The 20,200-nt window shown below is 57.6% G+C and overlaps 1 protein-coding gene across 2 annotated transcripts; it reads left to right on the forward strand.

Annotated features, from left to right (window-relative positions):
* Nucleotides 1–707: 707 nt before the first annotated feature.
* Nucleotides 708–18,143, forward strand: TMEM63B (transmembrane protein 63B; the record flags this gene model as incomplete). 2 transcript variants are annotated; one of them, XM_079712820.1, is made up of 23 exons in its annotated part: nt 708–899; nt 1,179–1,258; nt 1,533–1,571; nt 2,548–2,638; nt 4,101–4,138; nt 5,115–5,257; nt 5,360–5,411; nt 5,873–5,981; nt 6,620–6,690; nt 9,691–9,771; nt 10,338–10,461; nt 11,078–11,211; nt 11,292–11,429; nt 11,570–11,723; nt 12,635–12,741; nt 12,986–13,072; nt 13,287–13,352; nt 14,592–14,754; nt 15,324–15,429; nt 16,418–16,585; nt 16,823–16,938; nt 17,105–17,185; nt 17,473–18,143. In XM_079712820.1, 23 exons carry the CDS (start codon nt 741–743, stop codon nt 17,662–17,664), a joined length of 2,499 nt encoding a protein of 832 aa, XP_079568946.1. In that variant the 3' UTR covers nt 17,665–18,143. The 2 variants fall into 2 exon arrangements, with proteins under 2 accessions (XP_079568946.1, XP_079568945.1); XM_079712819.1 differs by lacking the exon at nt 1,533–1,571 and having other exon boundaries at nt 741–899.
* Between the last annotated feature and the right edge of the window lie 2,057 nt (nt 18,144–20,200).

The raw sequence follows: 20,200 nt of genomic DNA on the forward strand, positions 1-20,200 counted from the left end.
GGGAAGCCCCAGAAGTCCTGCTTTTTAATGGACCTCCCACTCTGACTCCATCCTCAGACCCCTACTCTGAGGACAGAGGGACAATTCTAAAGCTGAACATCTTATTTTGAAGCCAATTATATTGGGAAGGTGATTAACAGAGTTGAAAACTGAACAAATGAAACCATGCCATTTTTCTAATAGGGGTAGAAAGAAAAGATCAAGATTAGGTAACTGGCTCCTGACCCATCCTCCTCTGGCCTAGAAACCCCTCCACTTAGACCTAAGAACCCTCCCCATCTTCCCTCAGGCTCAGCTCTGCCCCCTGCCTGAGACAGAGACAGAGACAGAGACAGAGGCAGAGGGTTTGTGTTGGGAAAGAGAGAGAGAGAGGGAGGGAGAGGCAATGTGTGTGTATGGAGGTGGTAGGAGGTAAATGCTAGAGACTCACAGACAGCTTCCAGCTTAGAAAAACCAGTCTCCCTAGTCCAGACCTGAGCCAAGTTCTCTAGATCCAGGGTGGGGTTGCATCCCGAGAGCCAGTGAAGGTAAATCCATGTGACTCAACCCTCCCCTCCCCAGGCCCTTATCTCCAGAGGCCACAGCTTCCACCCACCCAGGCAGCCCGGGGATCTGCCCTCACTGTCCCCTGCCCACGCCCATCCTGCCGGAGCCATGAACAGAACCGTGAGGGGGACAGGGGCCGAGCCCAGCTGACTGCTCTGCCCTCTTCCCAGGAGGACCATGCGGCAGTAGCAGCCATGCTGCCCTTCCTGCTGGCCACACTGGGCACCACAGCCCTCAACAACAGCAATCCCAAGGACTACTGCTACAGTGCCCGCATCCGCAGCACCGTCCTGCAGGGCCTGCCGTTCGGGGGCGTCCCCACCGTGCTGGCTCTGGATTTCATGTGCTTCCTTGTGAGTGCCCACATGCCACCCTCCACCCTTGGCACTCACACCCTGTACATAGCTGGCCAACATCTGCAGCTCTAACCACTCTCCCACCTGCCCCTGACTCTCCAGGCATGACTGCAGGAGGGAATGCCCATCACCCAGCCCAAGCCTAGCCTCTGACCATTCACCCCAGCCAGAGTCATCCCTTTCTAAGACAAAAATTCTGCCCCTCTGCCCTGCCGTCCTGGCTAGTCCAGGGGATGAACGACCTCTCCTCCTGCCAACCACCCTCTCCTTCCTCAGGCACTGCTGTTCTTGTTCTCTATCCTCCGGAAGGTGGCCTGGGACTATGGGCGGCTGGCCTTGGTGACAGATGCGGACAGGTAAGGCTCCGGGACCCGCCCCTACCCGTACACGCAGGCTTGCGTGTGCACGCACATGCGCACACAACACACGTGCACCCACACATCTCGTCCACACTCCTCGGGGATAGGAGAAGAGCCAGCCCGTTCTCATCCTCTTTGGTGGGGGGATGAAGAGGGACTGGTCCCCGAGCGGGCGTGGGGGCATGAGGGCCCACAGCTGGGCCTTTGTCCCTTGCCAGTCCCTGGAGACCCACCCCTGCCCCCGCTAACTCTGTCTGTTCTCTGTCCCCAGGCACCAGCGGCAGGAGAGGGACCGAGTGGAACAGGAATAGTATGTGGGGCAGCAGCCCCCTCATCCCCACTAAACCAGCTTTCCCTTTTCTTCTCTTTCATGCTTCTCTTCTCTTCCTGCCACGTTGCCGGTTTCTCTTTTCAGCTTTCTCCTCTGCAGGCTCATGTTCGGATTAACACAGGTGGTGTGCTTTGCAGAGCAGGGGGCTCCCCAGCTTGTCTCTGCCACACTCCCCCATCTCTCCCTCCGGCCCCCAGCCTGGGAGAAAACCCTCCCCATGTGCCCCATACACGCAGGCCTCAGCAGTCCGGGTTCGCTGGGGTGGAGGAGCCATCCTCCCGAGAGCCCACAGTATAGTCATCCTGTTGGTTGCAGAGACAAGATTGGGTGTCTCCAGTGGCTTCTCACCCCCTAACAGCTAGTTCTTCCTATTCCAGGGTTCCCTGCTCACTTCTGGAGGCCTGGGAGGGGGGCTGCCAGAGAAGTTCAGAGTCTGGCCTTCTGTGTCCATCACCGTCTCTGTCTATAGGCCTGGCATTGGAGTTTCAGCAGCGGCTGGGGTCAGGGAACAGGGAGGGTGGAGGACACCCCCCAGCCCCCCTCACCCCCAGCCCCTCTAGGGCTCTGCTGGCCCAGCCTGTCCTTCACCGCACGCCCTCCACTGCCCTGTGCCCGGTGTGGGCTCTGCTCCCCCATCCCCCACTGGTCAGCTCCGGAACTGCAGGGCCAGCTCACACTCTTCCTTCAACCTCCACGGGGTGCTGATGAACACTACCCCCTCCCTTCACCCCCATGCCCTGCATCAGTGCTCCCCAGGTCCCCCGGGTCCCCTGAAGGGAAGGGGCGGGTTTAAGGGAGGCAGGGAGAGAGCAGTCACTCATCCCTGCTTCTGCCTCTGTGCTTTCTGTGCCTTGTCGGGACCCTGGAACTCTGGAGTGGAAGCCCACCCACTTCACCTGGCTCCCCAGGGACTCGGACTCACCAGCTCTCTGATCTCTCGTCTCCCCACCCCCAGTGTGGCCTCAGCTATGCACGGGGACAGTCATGACCGGTATGAGCGTCTCACGTCTGTCTCCAGCTCCGTCGACTTTGACCAAAGAGACAATGTGAGTGCCCTCTCCCCAACTTCTTATCACCCCCTCCTCCAGGGCAGGTGGGCTCAGCAGCCTGTAGCTTCCAGTGTTATGGAGTCAAGGGCCTATGGAGTGTGGCCTTTTCCTCAGCAAGCGTAACGCTTGTCTGGGAGTCACGGGGTAGCCCCTGGACCCAGAACTCCTGGCTCTGTCTTCTATGGCAGCCTCCAAACCAGCATAGGTTGAACATCTGTGATTTCTAAATGTCATTTGCCGTGATAGAGTTCTGTGCCCGCCTCCAGTGATCGATGCTAAGGGCGACTTTTTTCTTAGATGTGGTTCTAGAAGTAATAATGAGCCTTCCAGGCCCACCTAGCAAAACACACAATCCATTGTGCTGCTCAGAGGTTGCAGGCTGGCAGCCCCTGGCTGCCTGGGGCCAGCTGACCTGCTTGCAGATTGGAGCTGAGGGGCAGGGGCCCCTGTAGACAAGGCATGTACTTGGTGATGCAAGGGGACCCCAGACCCCTTTCAGGTCAGACACCACACTCCGACATTACCTGCCTGGCCCTCTGTCATTCTGCCGGGGTCAGAACTCTAATCCTGGTCAGAACTCTAATCCTCAGGCCCTAGGGTGGCACTGATCAGTCCAGCTTAGGCTATGGGCCCTGGGGGCGGCAGCTCCTGTAGCCGCTATAGCAAAAGAGGCCTGTCAGCTTCCTGAGTTGGACTCATACTGGTAAGTGGCAAAGCAAAGCTATCACCCCTGCCAGCCAGAGGTGTCCAGATGATCCCCAGACTCAGGTGATGTTGGCAACAGGTAGCACAGTCCTGCATCTCAGCTGGAGGGCACCTCTCTCCCTCATCCCGTGTTATGTCTGTACCTCCTCCCGGTAGGAAGTTGGGGGAGGGTCTCTCTGTCCAACCCTGCCCCACGTATCCCCACTCTGCCCTGAGTGGGGTCTCTGTCTGAAGACAAGCCTTGGGGCTTGAGAGCAGGAGATTGCAGCTCACAGTGACCCTGGGTTGGTCCCTCTGGGGCATCCTGGAAGGTAGGTGCAGGACCTTGGGCAGCGTGGCCCACCACTCTGCTCTTGGCAGCCACGTTGCAAACTCTCCATGTTAGCTGCAGGCCTGAGGTCCCTTCCTAGAGCCCTGAACCCCACCCATCCCCACCCTGGCCCACACAACTTCAGGACTTTCTCCAGTTCTGCTGCCCCCTTGGGTGTTTGTGGGGATCTGCACTCTGGGCACGAGGGTCCGCCGATGACCCCCTTTGGCCTTGGTCCTTTTTCTTCTCTGAGGGCTGGCACCTTTCCTGTCCCCTTCTCTGGGGATGAGCTAGTTTCTGTGGGGACTGTGGGAGCTGTGACAGGTGAGCCACAGCCTGCAGGTGGGTACGAGGTCGGGGTTGGGTGGAGGGCAGGCTTGAGGGGGAAGGGAGGCTCGGGCTGGTGGGGTGAGGACTCTAGCCGATAGCCCTCTGTCCCCGCAGGGTTTCTGTTCCTGGCTGACAGCCATCTTCAGGATAAAGTAAGTGAACGGTCTTCAGGCTCTAAAGAAAGAAAGAAACAGAGAGAAACTTCAGACCTGTCATCTCCCTACAAAGTCCAGAGACCAGCAGCTTTGAGGGCCTTAGCACTCCTAGCCAGCCCAGCACCTTCCTCCCTGCTCCAGGCAGCCAGGCCCCTGCTGTTCCTGCAAGCCGGCCTCACTTTACCCCCCGACAGTCTCCTGTGCACCCCCCTGCCTGGGGTCCCGCTCTGCCCTCAGCTCTCCCCACCCCTGCCACCCCATGAGAGCAGGGGCTCACGCCACCACCTCAGAGCCTCGGGCAGCTAGCGGGTGGGGGCATCAGGTAGGCTGGGAGCAGCCAGCCAGCAGCAGGCAGGAGCCAGGATCTGGCAGGCAGAAGTGAGGAGATGGAGCCAGAGTGCGGCAGGCAGGCAGTGAGCCCTGAAGGAGGCAGGAAGCCCGGACAGGTCAGCACCACCACCGCCCTCGCCCCTGGGCCCCTGGGGCCCCTCCCCAAGTCTAAAGGGCTTCGCCAGCACCCCTAAAGCACCACTGCTTCCCAGACCTCCCTCCTCCCTCCCGCCTCTGCCTCTACCTGCCCCCATCCTCGTCCTCCCTTTCCAGATTATCCTCTTACTTTTCTCCCCATTCCTCACTGTTCTTCCTCTCTGCAGTCTTCCTTCTTCTTTTCCTTCTTTCTTTCCCCCCTTCTTTTTCTTTCTTCGCCCCTCATCCCTCTCCTCCTCCCCTATTTTCCCTTTCCCTCCCCTTCTCTCTGCATCCTTCCTTTTTCTCCCCCCACTTCCCTCTCTCTCTTTCCTCCCTCCCCTCCCAGAACATGGGGGACCCAGAGCTCCCCCTTTCAACCCCGTGCTGCTGCCAGACTGGCAGGGGCTAGGGCGGACGTGGGCTGGGGTGGGCAAGGGCAGGCGAGCCAAGCGGCCCCTCTGTCGCCCTGGTCCTCACCGCATCCCTCTGTCCCCGGCGCCTGCAGGGATGACGAGATCCGGGATAAATGTGGCGGCGACGCTGTGCACTACCTGTCCTTCCAGCGACACATCATTGGGCTGCTGGTGGTCGTGGGCGTCCTCTCCGTAGGCATCGTGCTGCCCGTCAACTTCTCAGGGGACCTGCTGGGTCAGTGAGGGCCAGGATGGGCGGGGCGGGGAGAGGAGGGGGCAGGAGAGGATGTGCCCTGACCCCACCGTCGTCCTCTCCCTCCTCCCACCCCCCCCCCAGAGAACAATGCCTACAGCTTCGGGAGAACCACCATTGCCAACTTGAAATCAGGGTAAGGGTGGGAAGCTGGTCAGTGAGGCCTGGGTCTGCGGCCAGGGTCTGGGTGGGAACAGGGAGGAGAGGAAAAGGGGAGTGTTCAGGAGAGAGATGCTGAGGCTGCAGAGATGGCTGTGGGTCCCTGAGGGCTTGGGATGGAAACAGAAGGAGCAGATCCCAGGGGTGGCCGACAAAGAAGAGCCGTGTGCGACCCCGGGCCAAGGAGGCCTGGCTGGTGATGGTTGGAGGGCGGTATAGCCAGCAGGTAGGGCATGAAGAGATGACTTCTTGGGGACATTTCAGTTGGAATGGAACAATCTTGGGGTCTAGAGGATGTGGGGTGTGGGGCCCACCTTGGGAGGGGATCAGAAGTGCTCTAGAGGGGCCTTGTACCAGGGTTTAATTAACGGTGGGAGGTTGGGGGTGTCTGAGAGTGTTCCCAACCCCGGTGGCTCCACGCATCCCTCTGCCCGCCAGGAACAACCTGCTCTGGCTGCACACCTCCTTCGCCTTCCTGTACCTGCTGCTCACCGTCTACAGCATGCGCAGACACACCTCCAAGATGCGCTACAAGGAGGACGACCTGGTGAGTGGAGCCGAGCCCAGGTCCGCGCCCGAGCCCAGCCCCTCCCCTTCCCTCCAGGCCTCTCCTGCCCAAGTCCTAAGGCGTATCGGCTCCCGGTGAGGCCAGCTGGCTTTGAATCCTGGCTCAGCAGCTCAGGATTCCTCTGCCCCACCATCCTGCCAGTTAAGTGACCTCTCCCAGCCTCAGTTTCCTCATCCGTGAAATGAGAGAACAGTCCCTCTCCCGACGTAGGTGGGGGGTGAGGTGAGGCCGTGCGTGGAAGGCACCGGGGCAGGAAATATCTGCAGTGGATATTACGGGAGTGATTGTCTCTCTCCTTCAATATTCACTCCCAAAACCAGTACTGAATACCCACTGCATGCCACCCACTGTGCTGGGGCCTCACAGCCTGAGGATCTGAGAGTAGAACCCCCTCTTCCCACTGTGTAACCCCTCAGGGAGCAAGGGGCCTGGGGCTCTCACTCTGTTCACTGCCTGATTTCTATTAGAAACACTCCCCCTGCTTTCCCTGGGCCTGGCTTCTCCCAAGGCCTCCTTCTACTCTTGTCTGCTCCTCTCTGCTCACCTATTCCCCACCCCTCCCTGCATTCTCCTGGATCGGAGCCTCAGGAAGGCCAACCTGCCCCATCTCACCCCAGGTGAAGCGGACTCTCTTCATCAACGGAATCTCCAAATATGCAGAGTCAGAGAAGATCAAGAAGCATTTTGAGTGAGTAGCTCCTCCACCCCCATCCCTAGGACCTGTGGACCCTTCTTTGCTTTCCATCTCCAAGCGCATCCTCACACGCCTCTCTCTTGGGGGGGTCAAGGGCTGCAGTGAGGGGTGGAGGTTAGGCTAAGGAAGAATTCTCTGACTCCAGGGTGGTCTAGCACTTGGGCTAGACTTCAGAGCCCTCAAAGAGCAGGAGAAATACTTGAAAAATGAGTCCCCTGGGCCTCTCCTCCTGGCTTGAACAGGGTCATGGATTGTCTGCCCCAGGTCCACGGGCCCTTGGGGTGTGTGGCTGTCTCAGAATTGTGCGTGGCATTCCAGAGCTTGCGTGCAGACTAGCAGGGAGAAGCTCCTCGGCTTTCAGTGGATCCTCAGGGAGCCCAGGAGAGCCTGGACTGCATGTTCTCCGAGACACTTTTTAGCTGGAAGTCTGTCTAAGTGATGGGGTGGATATACACCTCCAGGTGGCCAGAACAGTCTGTGTACAGGATTAGGGATCCTATCACACATCCATCTGTCCATTCAGCAAACGTTCTCAGGTGCTGTTGAGGTCACTGTGATGGCCTGGGGACTATAAAAATGAACACGAGACCATCAGGCTCTCGGGGGTTTGCAATGCAGAGGCCAGCTTTAGGGGCCAGTCCAGGGGCTGCTCAGGGATTGGTCTGGGGTCAGTATTAGGAGTTGTCCAGTAGTTCTGATTAGAGACATTGGTGGTCTGGATCAGGGCTCCGTCTCTGGTCAGGATCAGGATTTAGTGAGGTCTGGATGAGAAGTCAGTAGTCGTCCTAGATCAGGACTGGATTGGGGTTGGATTCCAGGCTCCTGTATTACAGGAGAAGGACTGGTTTGTGACAGGCATTTGTGGGTGAATACTCTTTCATTCCACATGCATTTATTGGTCACCTTCTGTGCGCCAGGCATAAATCAATTAGAAACAAGTCCTACCCTCATACAGTTTATAGAACAGCAGCCAAAATTAGATCATCAGTCATTGGTCAGTGTGAGAAAATGATTTGGGGTCCCATCTGGGGTTCAAGCGGTGCTCAGCATTAGGGGGCAGGCTGGGTCAGGATAAAGGACAGTGTGTGCTGAGAATTAGGTGACATCTTAATGTTACCATTCAAGTGGAATCAGCCGTCAGCTTGTACAGACAAGTCCTTTACTAACAGGGATCCTTTGAGCACCTGCTATGTGCCTGCACTGGGGCAGGAGTTTGGGGATATGGCAGGAAACAAAGAAAAAGCCCCTGCCCTCATCTGCTTACATTCTAGTGGGGCGAGGCAGTTAGCAAAGAAATGAACTAGTCAAGTAGGGGTAGGTGCTAAGAAGAAAACCAAAGCAGGGAGAGGGACAGGGTGAGCAGGGTCAGGGAGGGTTGCAGTTTCCGATGGGGTGGGCAGCAGGGGTTCTGGCAGGGTGAGGTTAGAGCAGAGCCCTGAGTGCAGTGAGGGAGTGAACCCTGTGAGTCAAGCATCCATTGATCCAGTACACTGTTTATTGTGCACTTACTATGTGCTTCATCCCAGGGAGACAAAGAAGAGCCAGACTTGATCGGTGGGGAGCTCACTGTCCAAGTTGTCTGTTTCAGGGGTCAGTGGGTGATTTTGTTTAGGAAACAGTCTGATTAAAAATAGCAGTCAGCCTATGAGCAGGGGTTGGGGAGACTGCAGTCCTAACTGGAGTTTTTAGGATCGGTACGGTGAGCATTATGGAACAGCCATTTCATTGACCCGTTCATTCCACAGCACAGTGGGTATTTACTGAGCACCTACTATGTGCAGGCTGTTGGCCCAGGCCTGGGTATATGGTGCTGAGCAGGAGGCAGCCCTTGTCCTCATGGAGCCCCTGGCTAGCTGTCAGCATCAGGCAGGGTCTGGGGTCCAGGTCTGCAGTCTGTCTGGGTTGGAGGACTGACCCAGCACAATCAGGGGTTATCCTGTGTACAAAATCAGGGAACCTGTGTGGTGGGGATTAGGGGATTAGAGATTAGTCGGGTGAAAATGAGAGCTCAGCCTGCCACAGGGCTAAAGGTCCTTCCAAAGAGGAACCCTAAAATGGTTTGAGCAATAGCAGTGTCTGGGGAAAAGTCTGAAGCCTCCTGGGAAGTGCTTTTCAAGGACCCCATCCCAGATTTAAGTTTCCAAATTCTCGTGGGTTTGGTCCATCTTGTTACTTTAGAAGCATGTCTCCTGAATCTTTAACACTTGGTATTTCCTCTTTAAAAATTAAAAAAAAAGAAAGAAAGAAAGAAAGAAAAAGACAGGGACTCAGTTTAGATTAGGGATTAGGATCAAGGAGCCCTGTGTGATCAGGATGAAAAAGGAAGTGCTCCTCCACTTAGCCTGCAAGCATCACTCGAGCCCTGCCAGGTACCAGGCACTGAGAGTCTATCTGGTCAGTCTTAAGTCAAGGTGGGGTCAATCTCGGGTCAGGATTTGAGGGTCAGTATTGGGTCTGGGTTATGGATCAGTTTGGGTCAGGTTAAAGGATCAGTCTCCGGCCAGGGTTAGAGGTCAATCTCAGGTCAGGTTTCAGGATCAACCTCTGGTCGGTCTTGGGCCAGAGATCATTCTGTAGCCCAGGGTTGTGGGTTGGTTGGGGTCAGCTGATGGTCAAGGTTAAGTATTGGACTGTAATCAGGTCTTCTAGGAGCAGGGTTAAGAGAACAACCATACTAGAAACAGTTTCTCTCAACTTAAAGTTCACAGCCCCAGACAAGAATCAGACCACAGCCGTGGTGTCCCCAGCGCCCCGTAGGTACACGCTCACGTCTGGGTCCATCCATGCCCCCGCCTATGTGTGTACACTCCCCCAACTCAGATAAGCATGAGGAAGAATTTCAAAGTTTTATTCTCGGGAGCTGTCATTTTTGCAGACTCAGAAAGAGGGAGCTTGCATTGGGGCTGTGTGTCTTGAAGGTGATGGGGTCACAGGGGAAAGTTGGGGGCAGGTGGGCAGGGTCCCTGCAGAGGATGATGGTGGACTGTGTTTCAGGGAGGCCTACCCCAACTGCACGGTTCTGGAAGCCCGCCCATGTTACAACGTGGCTCGCCTGATGTTCCTTGATGCAGAGAGGTAATGGGGCTGGGGGCAGGGGCAACACCCGAGGGCCCCCTGCCCATTGTGGAGGGCATCTTGGCTGCCACTCAAGAGCCTGGCTTCCCTTCCAGGTGTTTCCCAGGACATTTGATTTTCCATGCCTCATGGCATGCAGGATCTTAGTTCCCCAACCAGGGATCGAACCCGTGCCCCCTGCAGTGGAAGCGCAGAGTCTTAACCACTGGACGGCCAGGGAATTCCCAAGGGGCATTTGATTTTAATTCACCCCCTGGAATGCCTGTCAGTTCAGCTCTGGAAAGAGCAAGGCCTGGAGGTTAGAGGAAAGGGGCCCACTGTTACCCTTCCTCAGCTACAGTGTGCGAAACTTAGGCCAGACTATGGGAAGAACTTCTGCCCCTCAAGGGATGGTGGGGAGACACTGGGCTGGGGACATGTCTGAACTATGCATCCTAAACAAACCAAAGAGTAAGGTGGCCCCTGTCCTTGGGGAGTGGACTGCATGACCCCCTAGCTGGGCTACCTACCCATCCTCCAGCCAGACCCAGTTGGGCAGTAGGTGACCGGGCACCTGGGTCCCACAGGAAGAAGGCCGAGCGGGGAAAGCTTTACTTCACAAACCTCCAAAGCAAGGACAACGTCCCCACCATGATCAACCCCAAGCCCTGCGGCCACCTCTGCTGCTGTGTGGTGCAAGGCTGCGAGCAGGTACAGAGCGTCCTGGCCTCAGCTCAGGCCTCAGCGCCCCCAGACTCCTGATGGGTGAGGGTGGGAGTTGGAAGGTCCCGGGGAGACAGGTCACAGTGAAGATGGATGCACCCCACGGTGGGGCCCGTCCCACATCCCCAGGAACACACACACACACGCACACACACACGCACGCACACCCACACACACGCACGCACACCTTGCACATAAATACCCCAAGGTGAAGAGACTCCCAGAGGAAGCAAAGCTGGGGTGCGGACCGCAAGCAGGTCCCCATCTGTTCCTGGAAGCCCTAGTCCCATTGTTGGGTTTGCCCCCTATCCCTACAGTGACCAAGTTTTCAAACCCTAAATCAGAAGAGGTCAGCCAAGAAGACAGCTTGCTGTATTTACTAGCTCTGTGGCTTTAGGCAAGTTTCTGGACTGCTCCATGCCTCAGTTTCCTCATCTGTAGGACAGAGCTACTTGTACCCACCTCCCAGTGTAGTTGTGAGGATAAGCGAGTGGACGGACAGCTTAAAGCAGTGCCTGGGCTGCAGTCAGCTCTGGGCAGTGCCCGCTGGGTGCTGCAGGGACCGGCGGCTCTGACCAGGGCCCTGCCTCACCCGCCCTGGCAGGTGGAGGCCATTGAGTACTACACGAAGCTGGAGCAGAAGCTGAAGGAGGACTACAAGCGGGAGAAGGAGAAAGTGAACGAGAAGCCTCTCGGCATGGCTTTTGTCACCTTCCACAATGAGACCATCACCGCCATGTGAGCTCCACCCACCCGCCCCGGCCCTTAGGGACTAGCTGGGGCTCCAGGTCCCAGGTAACCGTGCCCCCCTCCCCCAGCATCCTGAAGGACTTCAACGTGTGTAAGTGCCAGGGCTGCACCTGCCGCGGGGAGCCCCGCTCCTCCTCCTGCAGCGAGTCCCTGCACATCTCCAACTGGACCGTGTCTTACGCCCCTGACCCCCAGAACATCTACTGGTGAGCAAAGGGGGATTGCGGGGTGGCTTCGTGGGGCCGGCGTGGGCTCCAGTGGGGAGAGGGAGGAGAGGGAGGCCCTAGGTGTCGCTGGGGACGGATCAGGCGTCCAGCCCTGGAGTGACGCCTCCGGACCTTCCCAGGGAGCACCTCTCCATCCGTGGTTTCATCTGGTGGCTGCGCTGCCTGGTCATCAATGTTGTCCTCTTCATCCTCCTCTTCTTCCTCACCACCCCGGCCATCATCATCACCACCATGGACAAGTTCAATGTCACCAAGCCCGTGGAGTACCTCAATGTAAGGCCCACACCCCAACCCTCCACACCGTGTCCCCAAACGCAGATACCAGGCCCCAAATCCCTCCTGGCAGTGGCAGGCGGGGAGTGAACCACATGCCCTCCAGTCCAGCTCCTGTTCCGCTTTTCTAGCCCAGCCCCGCTAAGTAGGTCCCACATGACCATGGGCTGCAAACCCCTCTGTGCACTTCCCTCGGGCTCCCTGCCACCTTCCCCCTAGGAGAGGCCTCCCTTGGGTTTACACACGCCTAGAGGGGCTCTGAGGGAAGAGAGAGCCTGGGCCATTCCAAACTGATCATGTGACCTTGAACAAGGTCCTTCTCCAAATCCCTCGGTCTCTCCAACCAAAGAGTGAAGGGTCAGACCAGACCCTTGGCTTCCAAACTTGGATTCTGATGGCCTTCATCAAAAGGAATCTTACATGAAACCCAATGTAAGAAAGCGAGGTCGCTCAGATGGCAATGAGTGTGGGGGCATTTCTGCTGCTCTCCCCTCACCTCTTTTGCAAACCTCCTTGGAACCTCGAAGTTCATGAGAAGGCACTTTGAAAATCATTGAGTGATGATAGCATAATAGATAAGACCCAGGCTGCCTGGGTTCAAATCCCCCCCACCCACTGCTTACTAGCTAATTTACTGACTCTCATTTTGCTTCAGTTTACTCATCTGTAAAATGGGGTAATATCATTAATGTAAGAATTAATACATGAAAAGTACAGGATCAGTAGGTGTTCACAGATGATAACTACTAATATTATTCATGCTGGGATTGTACATATGGCCCTGGCCCCCAGATGTTCTGGACTTCTGACATGAGGCCCTGAGAGCTGGGAGGCCCAGGGCTCACTGGGGAAGGGGGCAGGTAAGCAAAGCAAGCTGGGCCCACTAGACTGCCCCCCTCTGCCCTTTGCAGAACCCCATCATCACCCAGTTCTTCCCCACCCTGCTCTTGTGGTGCTTCTCGGCCCTGCTCCCCACCATCGTCTACTACTCTGCCTTCTTTGAAGCCCACTGGACCCGGTGAGACACCCCCTACACACACACCACGCCTCACTGTGGTCCTCCTGGGCGCACAGCCTCTGCCCTCAGGCTCCGTGCCCTGGGCAGTCCCAGAGCTGGCAAGGGAGGGATGGTGACCAGCATCCTCACCTTGGGAAGCCCCCCTTCCTTCCCAGGGAACCCTCCTGGGACACCATACGAGCTGGGGGAGCAGGCATGGGGGCTGGCTCATCTGACCTCTGCCCCCCCATGTCCCCCGCCCCAGCTCTGGGGAGAACAGGACCACCATGCACAAGTGCTACACCTTCCTCATCTTCATGGTGCTGCTCCTGCCCTCGCTGGGACTGAGCAGGTGGGTTTCGGAGGAGGGGATGGGAGCTGGGGTCCGGGATTGCTCGAGGGGGAGGGGGAGCTCAGGCTCCCACCTCCTCTACAGAGCCAGGGGCCCCATGTCTGGGGGGATCCCCAGAGCTTGTGGATGGGCCTCCCCCTCCCCTGGTGTTCTGGGCCATTCCAGCTCCCCCACACCTCCCCTCTCCTCCCCTTTCCTCGCCTCTCCTCTTCAGCCTGGACCTCTTCTTCCGTTGGCTCTTTGACAAGAAATTCTTGGCTGAGGCAGCTATTCGGTTTGAGTGAGTGACCGGGGTCCCCAGGGAAGGAGACCAGTTGGTGGGGGTGGGTATTCCCCCATGGGATGGTGCAACAAAGCTCCCACCCCTGCAGCGGGGATGAGGAGGGGGCTTGTATCACAGTCAGGATCATCCCAAAAGTTGCCCCACAGGCTGTCCTGGGTGTATACATGGGATGTCCCGGGGTCTGTGTTGGGAACCTCTCTGGATTCTGAGGTCACCCCCGAGGTGTATTTGGGGCTTTGGGGCCCACACTTGGGGGGTTTCTATGGTGGGCTTTGGGGCTTGTATCCTGGGACTAACCATGGAAGTCTGGAGCTTCACTCGGGAGGTTTGGAGAGGTCTATAGTGGGATCTTGGTTGTACTGTGGGAGTGACATGGGGGTTCCTAGAGGTATCCCTGAAGGTCTCTGGAGCCACACCTTTGAGTATCTATGGAAGGCTCTTGGGCTCACACCTAAGAGTGCCTATGGGGGGCTCTGGGGCTCACACTTTGGGGTGTTTCTGGGGCACAAGTTCCAGGAACACCTCTGAAGTCTCGGGCTGTCATCCAGAGTTGTGACTCTGCAGTTCTCTGGGAATCGCAACTTCCCCGGGAATCCCTTTGAGGGGGTCTTGGGGGACGTGAACCTTGGCTGTTTATGTGGGCACCAGCTCTAGGGGTCTTGCTCTAGGCCATCTGTGGTAATCTTGGGCTCACACTTGGGGTGTCATGGGTACTGACAAAGGTCCCTGGGCTTTCCCCTCTGAAGATCTCTGGGGTAGGGTCTCTGGAGCTTGAGTTCTGGAGGTGTCCGAGGCTCATACTCCGGAGGTGACTCTGGGTTAAGTTAAGGTCTAAGGCAGGGAGCCTTCTGGTTATTGCTGGGGCTCCCACCCTTGGGGGTCTTCGGGGTCACGGGAGGGTTGGGGGGAACCTCCGGCATCACACCCTGGACACTGGTGGCCTTAGGGGTCTCAAGCACTCTCTCCGGGGGTCTTTATGGGGCACAAGTTCTAGGGGTGCCTCTGGGCTCACTCACGCTGAGGGGGTCTGGGGGCTTACTTTGGAGTCATCTGTGGACACTCTGGCGTCTGCCTCTGGGGTTCACACTCAGGGGGCACTGGGACACAGGTGCTTTGAGGGCTGACCTGAAGGGTCCACGTGGAAGAAGGCACGTTGGGGGTGCTGGCACGCTGGCAGTGGGCAGGGGGCCACCGGGTCCCCCAAGGGTGCAGAGCTGGAGCACCCGGTGCCTGCAGGTGCGTGTTCCTGCCGGACAACGGCGCGTTCTTCGTGAACTACGTCATTGCCTCAGCCTTTATCGGCAACGCCATGGACCTGCTGCGCATCCCGGGCCTGCTCATGTATATGATCCGGCTCTGCCTGGCGCGCTCGGCCGCCGAGAGGCGCAACGTGAAGCGGGTAGGGCCACCCGGGGCAGCCGCGGTCCGCACAGCGCCCCCTAGTGGGCCCAACCAGAAACAGTGGCCGCCGTGCTAGAGTGTGGGGGCACCCGGGGTGCTGAGACTTGGGCAGCGAGTTCCGCGGTCCTGGGTTACCCGCTTCCCGTCTGGGGCCTCAGTTTTCCCATGTGTACAGTGACAGGTTGACACAGCTGACCCTGAAGGCCCCCGCCAGTTCTGACAGTCTAGTCTTCTGTGATGGGGGTTGGGGGAGGTGTGGGTCTAGACCTAGGGTCCCTCTGCCCTAACCCCACACGAGGGCTCTGGGCATCCCATTCCCAAGCCCACAAGCCTGCCAGCCCCTCGTGCCTCGAAGGCCCCTCCTGATGCCCCATCAGTGTGACCACCCTGACCTCTGTCTCAGCCACAGCCCCTCTCTCCATCGGCTTCGCCCTGCCCTGCCCTGGACATTGGGTTCCTTTTCCCCCTGGCTTCTTTCCTGCCCCCCTCCCACTTCCCACCTGCCCTGAGCCCCTCCAGTCCGCCCCGCCCCTCCCCAAGCTACCCTCCTGCCCATCTCCCCCCCAGCATCAGGCCTACGAGTTCCAGTTTGGCGCAGCCTACGCTTGGATGATGTGCGTCTTCACGGTGGTCATGACCTACAGTATCACCTGCCCCATCATCGTGCCCTTCGGTAGGCACCGCCGCGCCGGGACCTGGGCCCTGCTCGGGGGGACCCAGGACCTCTCCCGCTCCACTCTAGCAAGGCAGGCCACCCGAGTGGACAGGGCCCCGGCTGGGAGACCGGCCCCTCGGGCCTCCCGCCCGGTCCCTGGCTCAGTCTGGGGCTCGGCCAGGGGGGAGGAGGGGAAAAGCCATCTCAGCTCAGGCTGGACTCAGCTGGTGTGCTGGGCCCCTGGGCCAAGTCTCTCCAGCACAGCCACGTTTGCACACACCAGTGCCTTCACTCAGGTGGATATGCTTGGACACACATCGCATGCCCACTGAGGTGTACACACACATACACACACGCAGTCCTACACAGAATCTATGGGCACACTTGTACACAGCCCCGTAAAGTCAGGAAAGACCTTTGGGTTTCAGCGTGGTCCTTACTACTCATGGAAATACCCTGCTGTAGCGGTACCGTGTGACCTGGGCAAGTCCCTCTTCCTTCTGAAGAAATTTAGCAAAGTTTCTCTTCACCCCAATTATCACCCCCACTGGTGGCCTCTCCTTTCCCCCCACTAACATCCTAACCCCTCGCCACCCTCCCTGGTTATTGAAGGCTTCAAACTCCCAAACTAACCACCTTGTCCTCATCTGAAATTTCCCATCCCCTCAACCTCCAGGAAAATGGAACTTACCACCTAATTTATACTCACCTGTTTAAGGGCAGAGATAGGAAGAACGATATGGGTTTTAAGAGGATGCTTGCTGACCCAAACAAATGGATTTCTAATAGTAGAATTCCTAGGGAGGGGCTGCAGAGTGAAGGGGTTGAGGCAGTGGAAGCTGAGGTTCCGTGATCCTGCGAGGGGCTTGGGGCTCTATTCTCTACTGGGCCTGGGGCAGAAGAAGGGGGACCAGCCCTTCAGTGACCTCAAAAGGCCCAGGACAACCCATGACAGACACACAAAGGTCCGGCAGCTCAAGGTCAGGGCCCATGTGGCTTCCCCCAGGGCTCATGTACATGCTGCTGAAGCACCTGGTAGACAGGTACAATCTCTACTACGCCTACCTGCCGGCCAAGCTGGACAAGAAGATCCACTCAGGGGCTGTGAACCAGGTGGTTGCTGCGCCCATCCTGTGCCTCTTCTGGCTGCTCTTCTTTTCCACCATGCGCACGGGTGAGGGCCGCCCCCCACCCTCGGGGACTGGGGTGGGCGGTGGGCAGAGGAGACTCCCGCCAGAGTCGAGGCAGAGCAGGCCACGGGAGGCCACGAGGGCCGGGGGTCGCAGGCCCGGGGCCTGGGAGAGGCCCCAGCATATGTGAGTGTGGGAGTGCGTTCAGAGGGATCAAAAGCCCGTGGGACGGGGACCCGGAGGAGAGGTAACGGCCCTTTCTCTGCCCGCCCCGACACCAGGGTTTCTAGCCCCCACGTCCATGTTCACATTCGTGGTCCTGGTCATCACCATCGTCATCTGTCTCTGCCACGTCTGCTTCGGACACTTCAAATACCTCAGTGCCCACAACTACAAGGTGTGGGGCAGGGGGGGCAGGGAGGTGGCCGAGGGCAGAATCTCAGCAGGGTGGGGTTGGGGGATTGGGAGCTGAGGGCAGGGATGCCGAGAGAGAGTAGGGTCGTGATGATGGCTGAGGGCCAGGGCATTCCCCCCATTGCTTGACTCGTTCTGGGCCCCTCAAGATTGAGCACACGGAGACAGATACCGTGGACCCCAGAAGCAATGGACGGCCCCCCAGTGCTGCCGCTGTCCCCAAATCTGCGGTGAGTGCCCTGCTCCATGGCCAAGTGTGGGGAAGAGCCTCTGGTGGAGATCCAGCCCCAAAGCTGCGTGTGCCATTAGTCATCCAGAAAGGGAAGCCTGTTCCAGACCCCGGGGGGGTGTTGAGCAGGGGCAGGGAGGGATCTGGCTTCAGCAGCTGGGGGCTGCCCCCACCCCGCCCTAGGAAGAGGGTCACCGCCCCTCCCCTCACAGGCCATGAGGTCCTCCCTCACCCCTTCCCCACGAGGGGCAGCTGTCCACCCTCACCCCCACCCTTCTCCCCCTTCAGAAATACATCGCTCAGGTGCTGCAGGACTCAGAAGTTGACGGGGATGGGGATGGGGGTCCTGGGAGCTCAGGGGACGAGCCCCCGTCATCCTCGTCCCAAGATGAGGACCTGCTGATGCCGCCTGACGGCCTCACGGACACAGACTTCCAGTCTTGTGAGGACAGCCTCATAGAGAATGAGATTCACCAGTAAGGGGAGGGAGGGCCCTGGAGGCCACGCCCTGCCCCCACCCACCCCGCCCCCCACGGACACTAAAACGCTAATAATTTATTAGATCTAAAGCCCCTTCCTTCCCCATCCCCTGCTTTCATTAAGGTATTTAAACCTGGGGATTTCACCGCTCTCCCCCACCATGGAGGGAGGGAGGGAACCCCCCAACCTCAGTGAGGAGAGCCCCGAGCCGGCCCCGGGGCAAAGAGGGGTGTGGACAGGGTTCCCCCCAGATCAGTGTCCCCCTGGGCTAGTAGTATGATCAGGAAAGGGTTAATAAGAGCCAGGGGGGTACTGGCTGGAGACCTGCTGGGGGCAGGTGGATCAGGGGCTGCCCCCCCAGTTCTTACCTCCCTCCCACACCAAGTCCCCCTGGGATCTAGCACTCCAGGGAAGTAGAGCCTCCAGCCCCTAAGGGGTTGCATGAGAGGGGAGGGGGTGTGGAGCGGGAGGAAGAGTCAGGCCCCAAGCCAGGGGGGGTGACCTGGGGGTGGGGGGTGGGCGTGGCCGACACTGGAAAATGGGGTTTTGCACTGTTGTTTTTTTTTTTTTTCCTTTAAAATAAAAATGGAAAGAAAAACTCCAAGGCAGGTGTCTGATTTGCACTGCTGCCCTGGACACATGGCTGGCATCCAACCACCCTTCTGTTGGTCTGGAGGACCTGTGAGGTCAGCATCCCCATGTGACCTGGGCAAGAGACTTCTTGTGTGGAGCCTCAGTTTCTCCATCAGGGAGAGGAGAGAGTAGCAGGAGGGGCCTGCTATATTCACAATGCCAGCCTCTCCACCACCCTCCCCCTGCATCCCTGTCACCTCTGCCTCTACCCCCTGCCCTGAGGAAATTGTGGGACCACTCAGAATTAGGAACAGGGACATGGGCGCACACTCTGAATTGCTGAGACCCACACAAATGGGACAGAGATTCAGGGGAGAAAGGCCGTGCAGAGCCACAAGTTCCACACTGGTCCAGGAAGGCTTCCTGGAGGAGGAAGATCCCAGGACAGCTGCTTCCAGAGAGGGACTTTTAGTGGGCTGCTCTGGAGGGGGAGAGGCAAGAAAATAGGGCCACAGTAGTCGACCAAATACTGTCATTATTATTTGTTGTCATTGTTGATGCAATTTATTGAGTGGTTATTACGTGCCTGGAATTACACTAAGTGACTTCTATGCTTTTTAAAGCATTTACTCCTCAGAGCTGGCTGTGAGGTCAGGCGTGGGTTTGCTATCAGAGTTACATGAGATAATACATGTCTAGTGCTCACTTGGCCCAGTGCCCAGCACATGGTAAACACCCCATAAACGTCAACTGTAATTAATACTATGCTCATTAATAGTACCTACAAAGCAGGTGTGGTTTTCCTCTTTTTATGAGTGAGGACACAGGCTCAGGGAGGGTATGGGGTTTGCCCAAGGATACTGGCCTGGGAGGGATCTTGGAGAGGTTCTCCTGAGGGAGACTGGAGAGGGAGGGAGACTGGAGAGGGAGGGTCTCCAGACCCTCCAGTTCAAGTCTGATCCATGCTCTAACATCCAACTCAAATTCACCTTCTAAGAAATTTCCTGTGACCATTCTAGCCTGCCCTCCAGAGGCCCACAGGGTATACAGCGTGTATAACAGGAGCCAGACGACCTGGGCTCCAGTCCTGGTTCTGCCGCTCACTTGCTGTGCATCCCCAGGGGAGCCACCTCTCCTCTCTGGCCCTGTTTCTGTATCAGTAAACTCAGGGAGCATGACCAGGTGACCCCTAAGGCCCTGGAGCATCCTCCTGCCCACCTGCCACCCACCACCCACTGCAGAAAACAAGAAAGAGAGTCAAAGAACTCCCAGAAGGGAGGGGAGACTCAAAGGAGGTAGAGAAGGAGGAAGAAGCAGGTACCCCAAAGGCCTGCAGACGGTCAGCAAGAAACGGCCAACAGTGGGGACAGCAAACAGAAAAGCCTGATAAAAATCGCCTGGATGTCCTGTGTGCCAGATCCGCAGTCTTGGGAAATGTGGACCCCAGGGGGCAGGCATCCCAAAGTCCCAGGGCTGGAGTTGCTGCCGGGCCAAGGGCAGGGGAACAGAGAGCCAGCCGGTGGATGGGCAGAAATTGGCTGAGTTTCCAGCAGGGAGCACACACAGCAGTCCCCGGAGGCCACAAACAGCAGTCTCACCCTTGATCCCTCCATCAAACTGTCCTGAGGACCTACTGTGCACCGGTGACACAGTGAAGAGCAAGGCTGCCTCCTGGGCACCCACAACCGAGGGCACGACAAGCCAGACAGAGATGGGATTGCTCGCTAGGGCCAGCACTGTTCTTAGCACTTTCTATGAGTGAACTACAGGCAGACCGCAGAGATACTGGGGTTTCCATTCCAGGACACCACAATAAAGCAAATATCGCAATAAAGCAAGCCAGACGAATTTTGGGGGTTCCCAGCGCACATAAAAGTTACGTTTACACTGTAGTCTATTAATGTGCAATAGCATTATGTCTAAAAAAATGTACATACCTTAACTTAAAAATACTTAATTGCAA

This window comes from Hyperoodon ampullatus, assembly GCF_949752795.1.
Source record: "Hyperoodon ampullatus genome assembly, chromosome: 10".
In the NCBI taxonomy this organism is placed as follows: Eukaryota; Metazoa; Chordata; class Mammalia; order Artiodactyla; family Ziphiidae; genus Hyperoodon; species Hyperoodon ampullatus.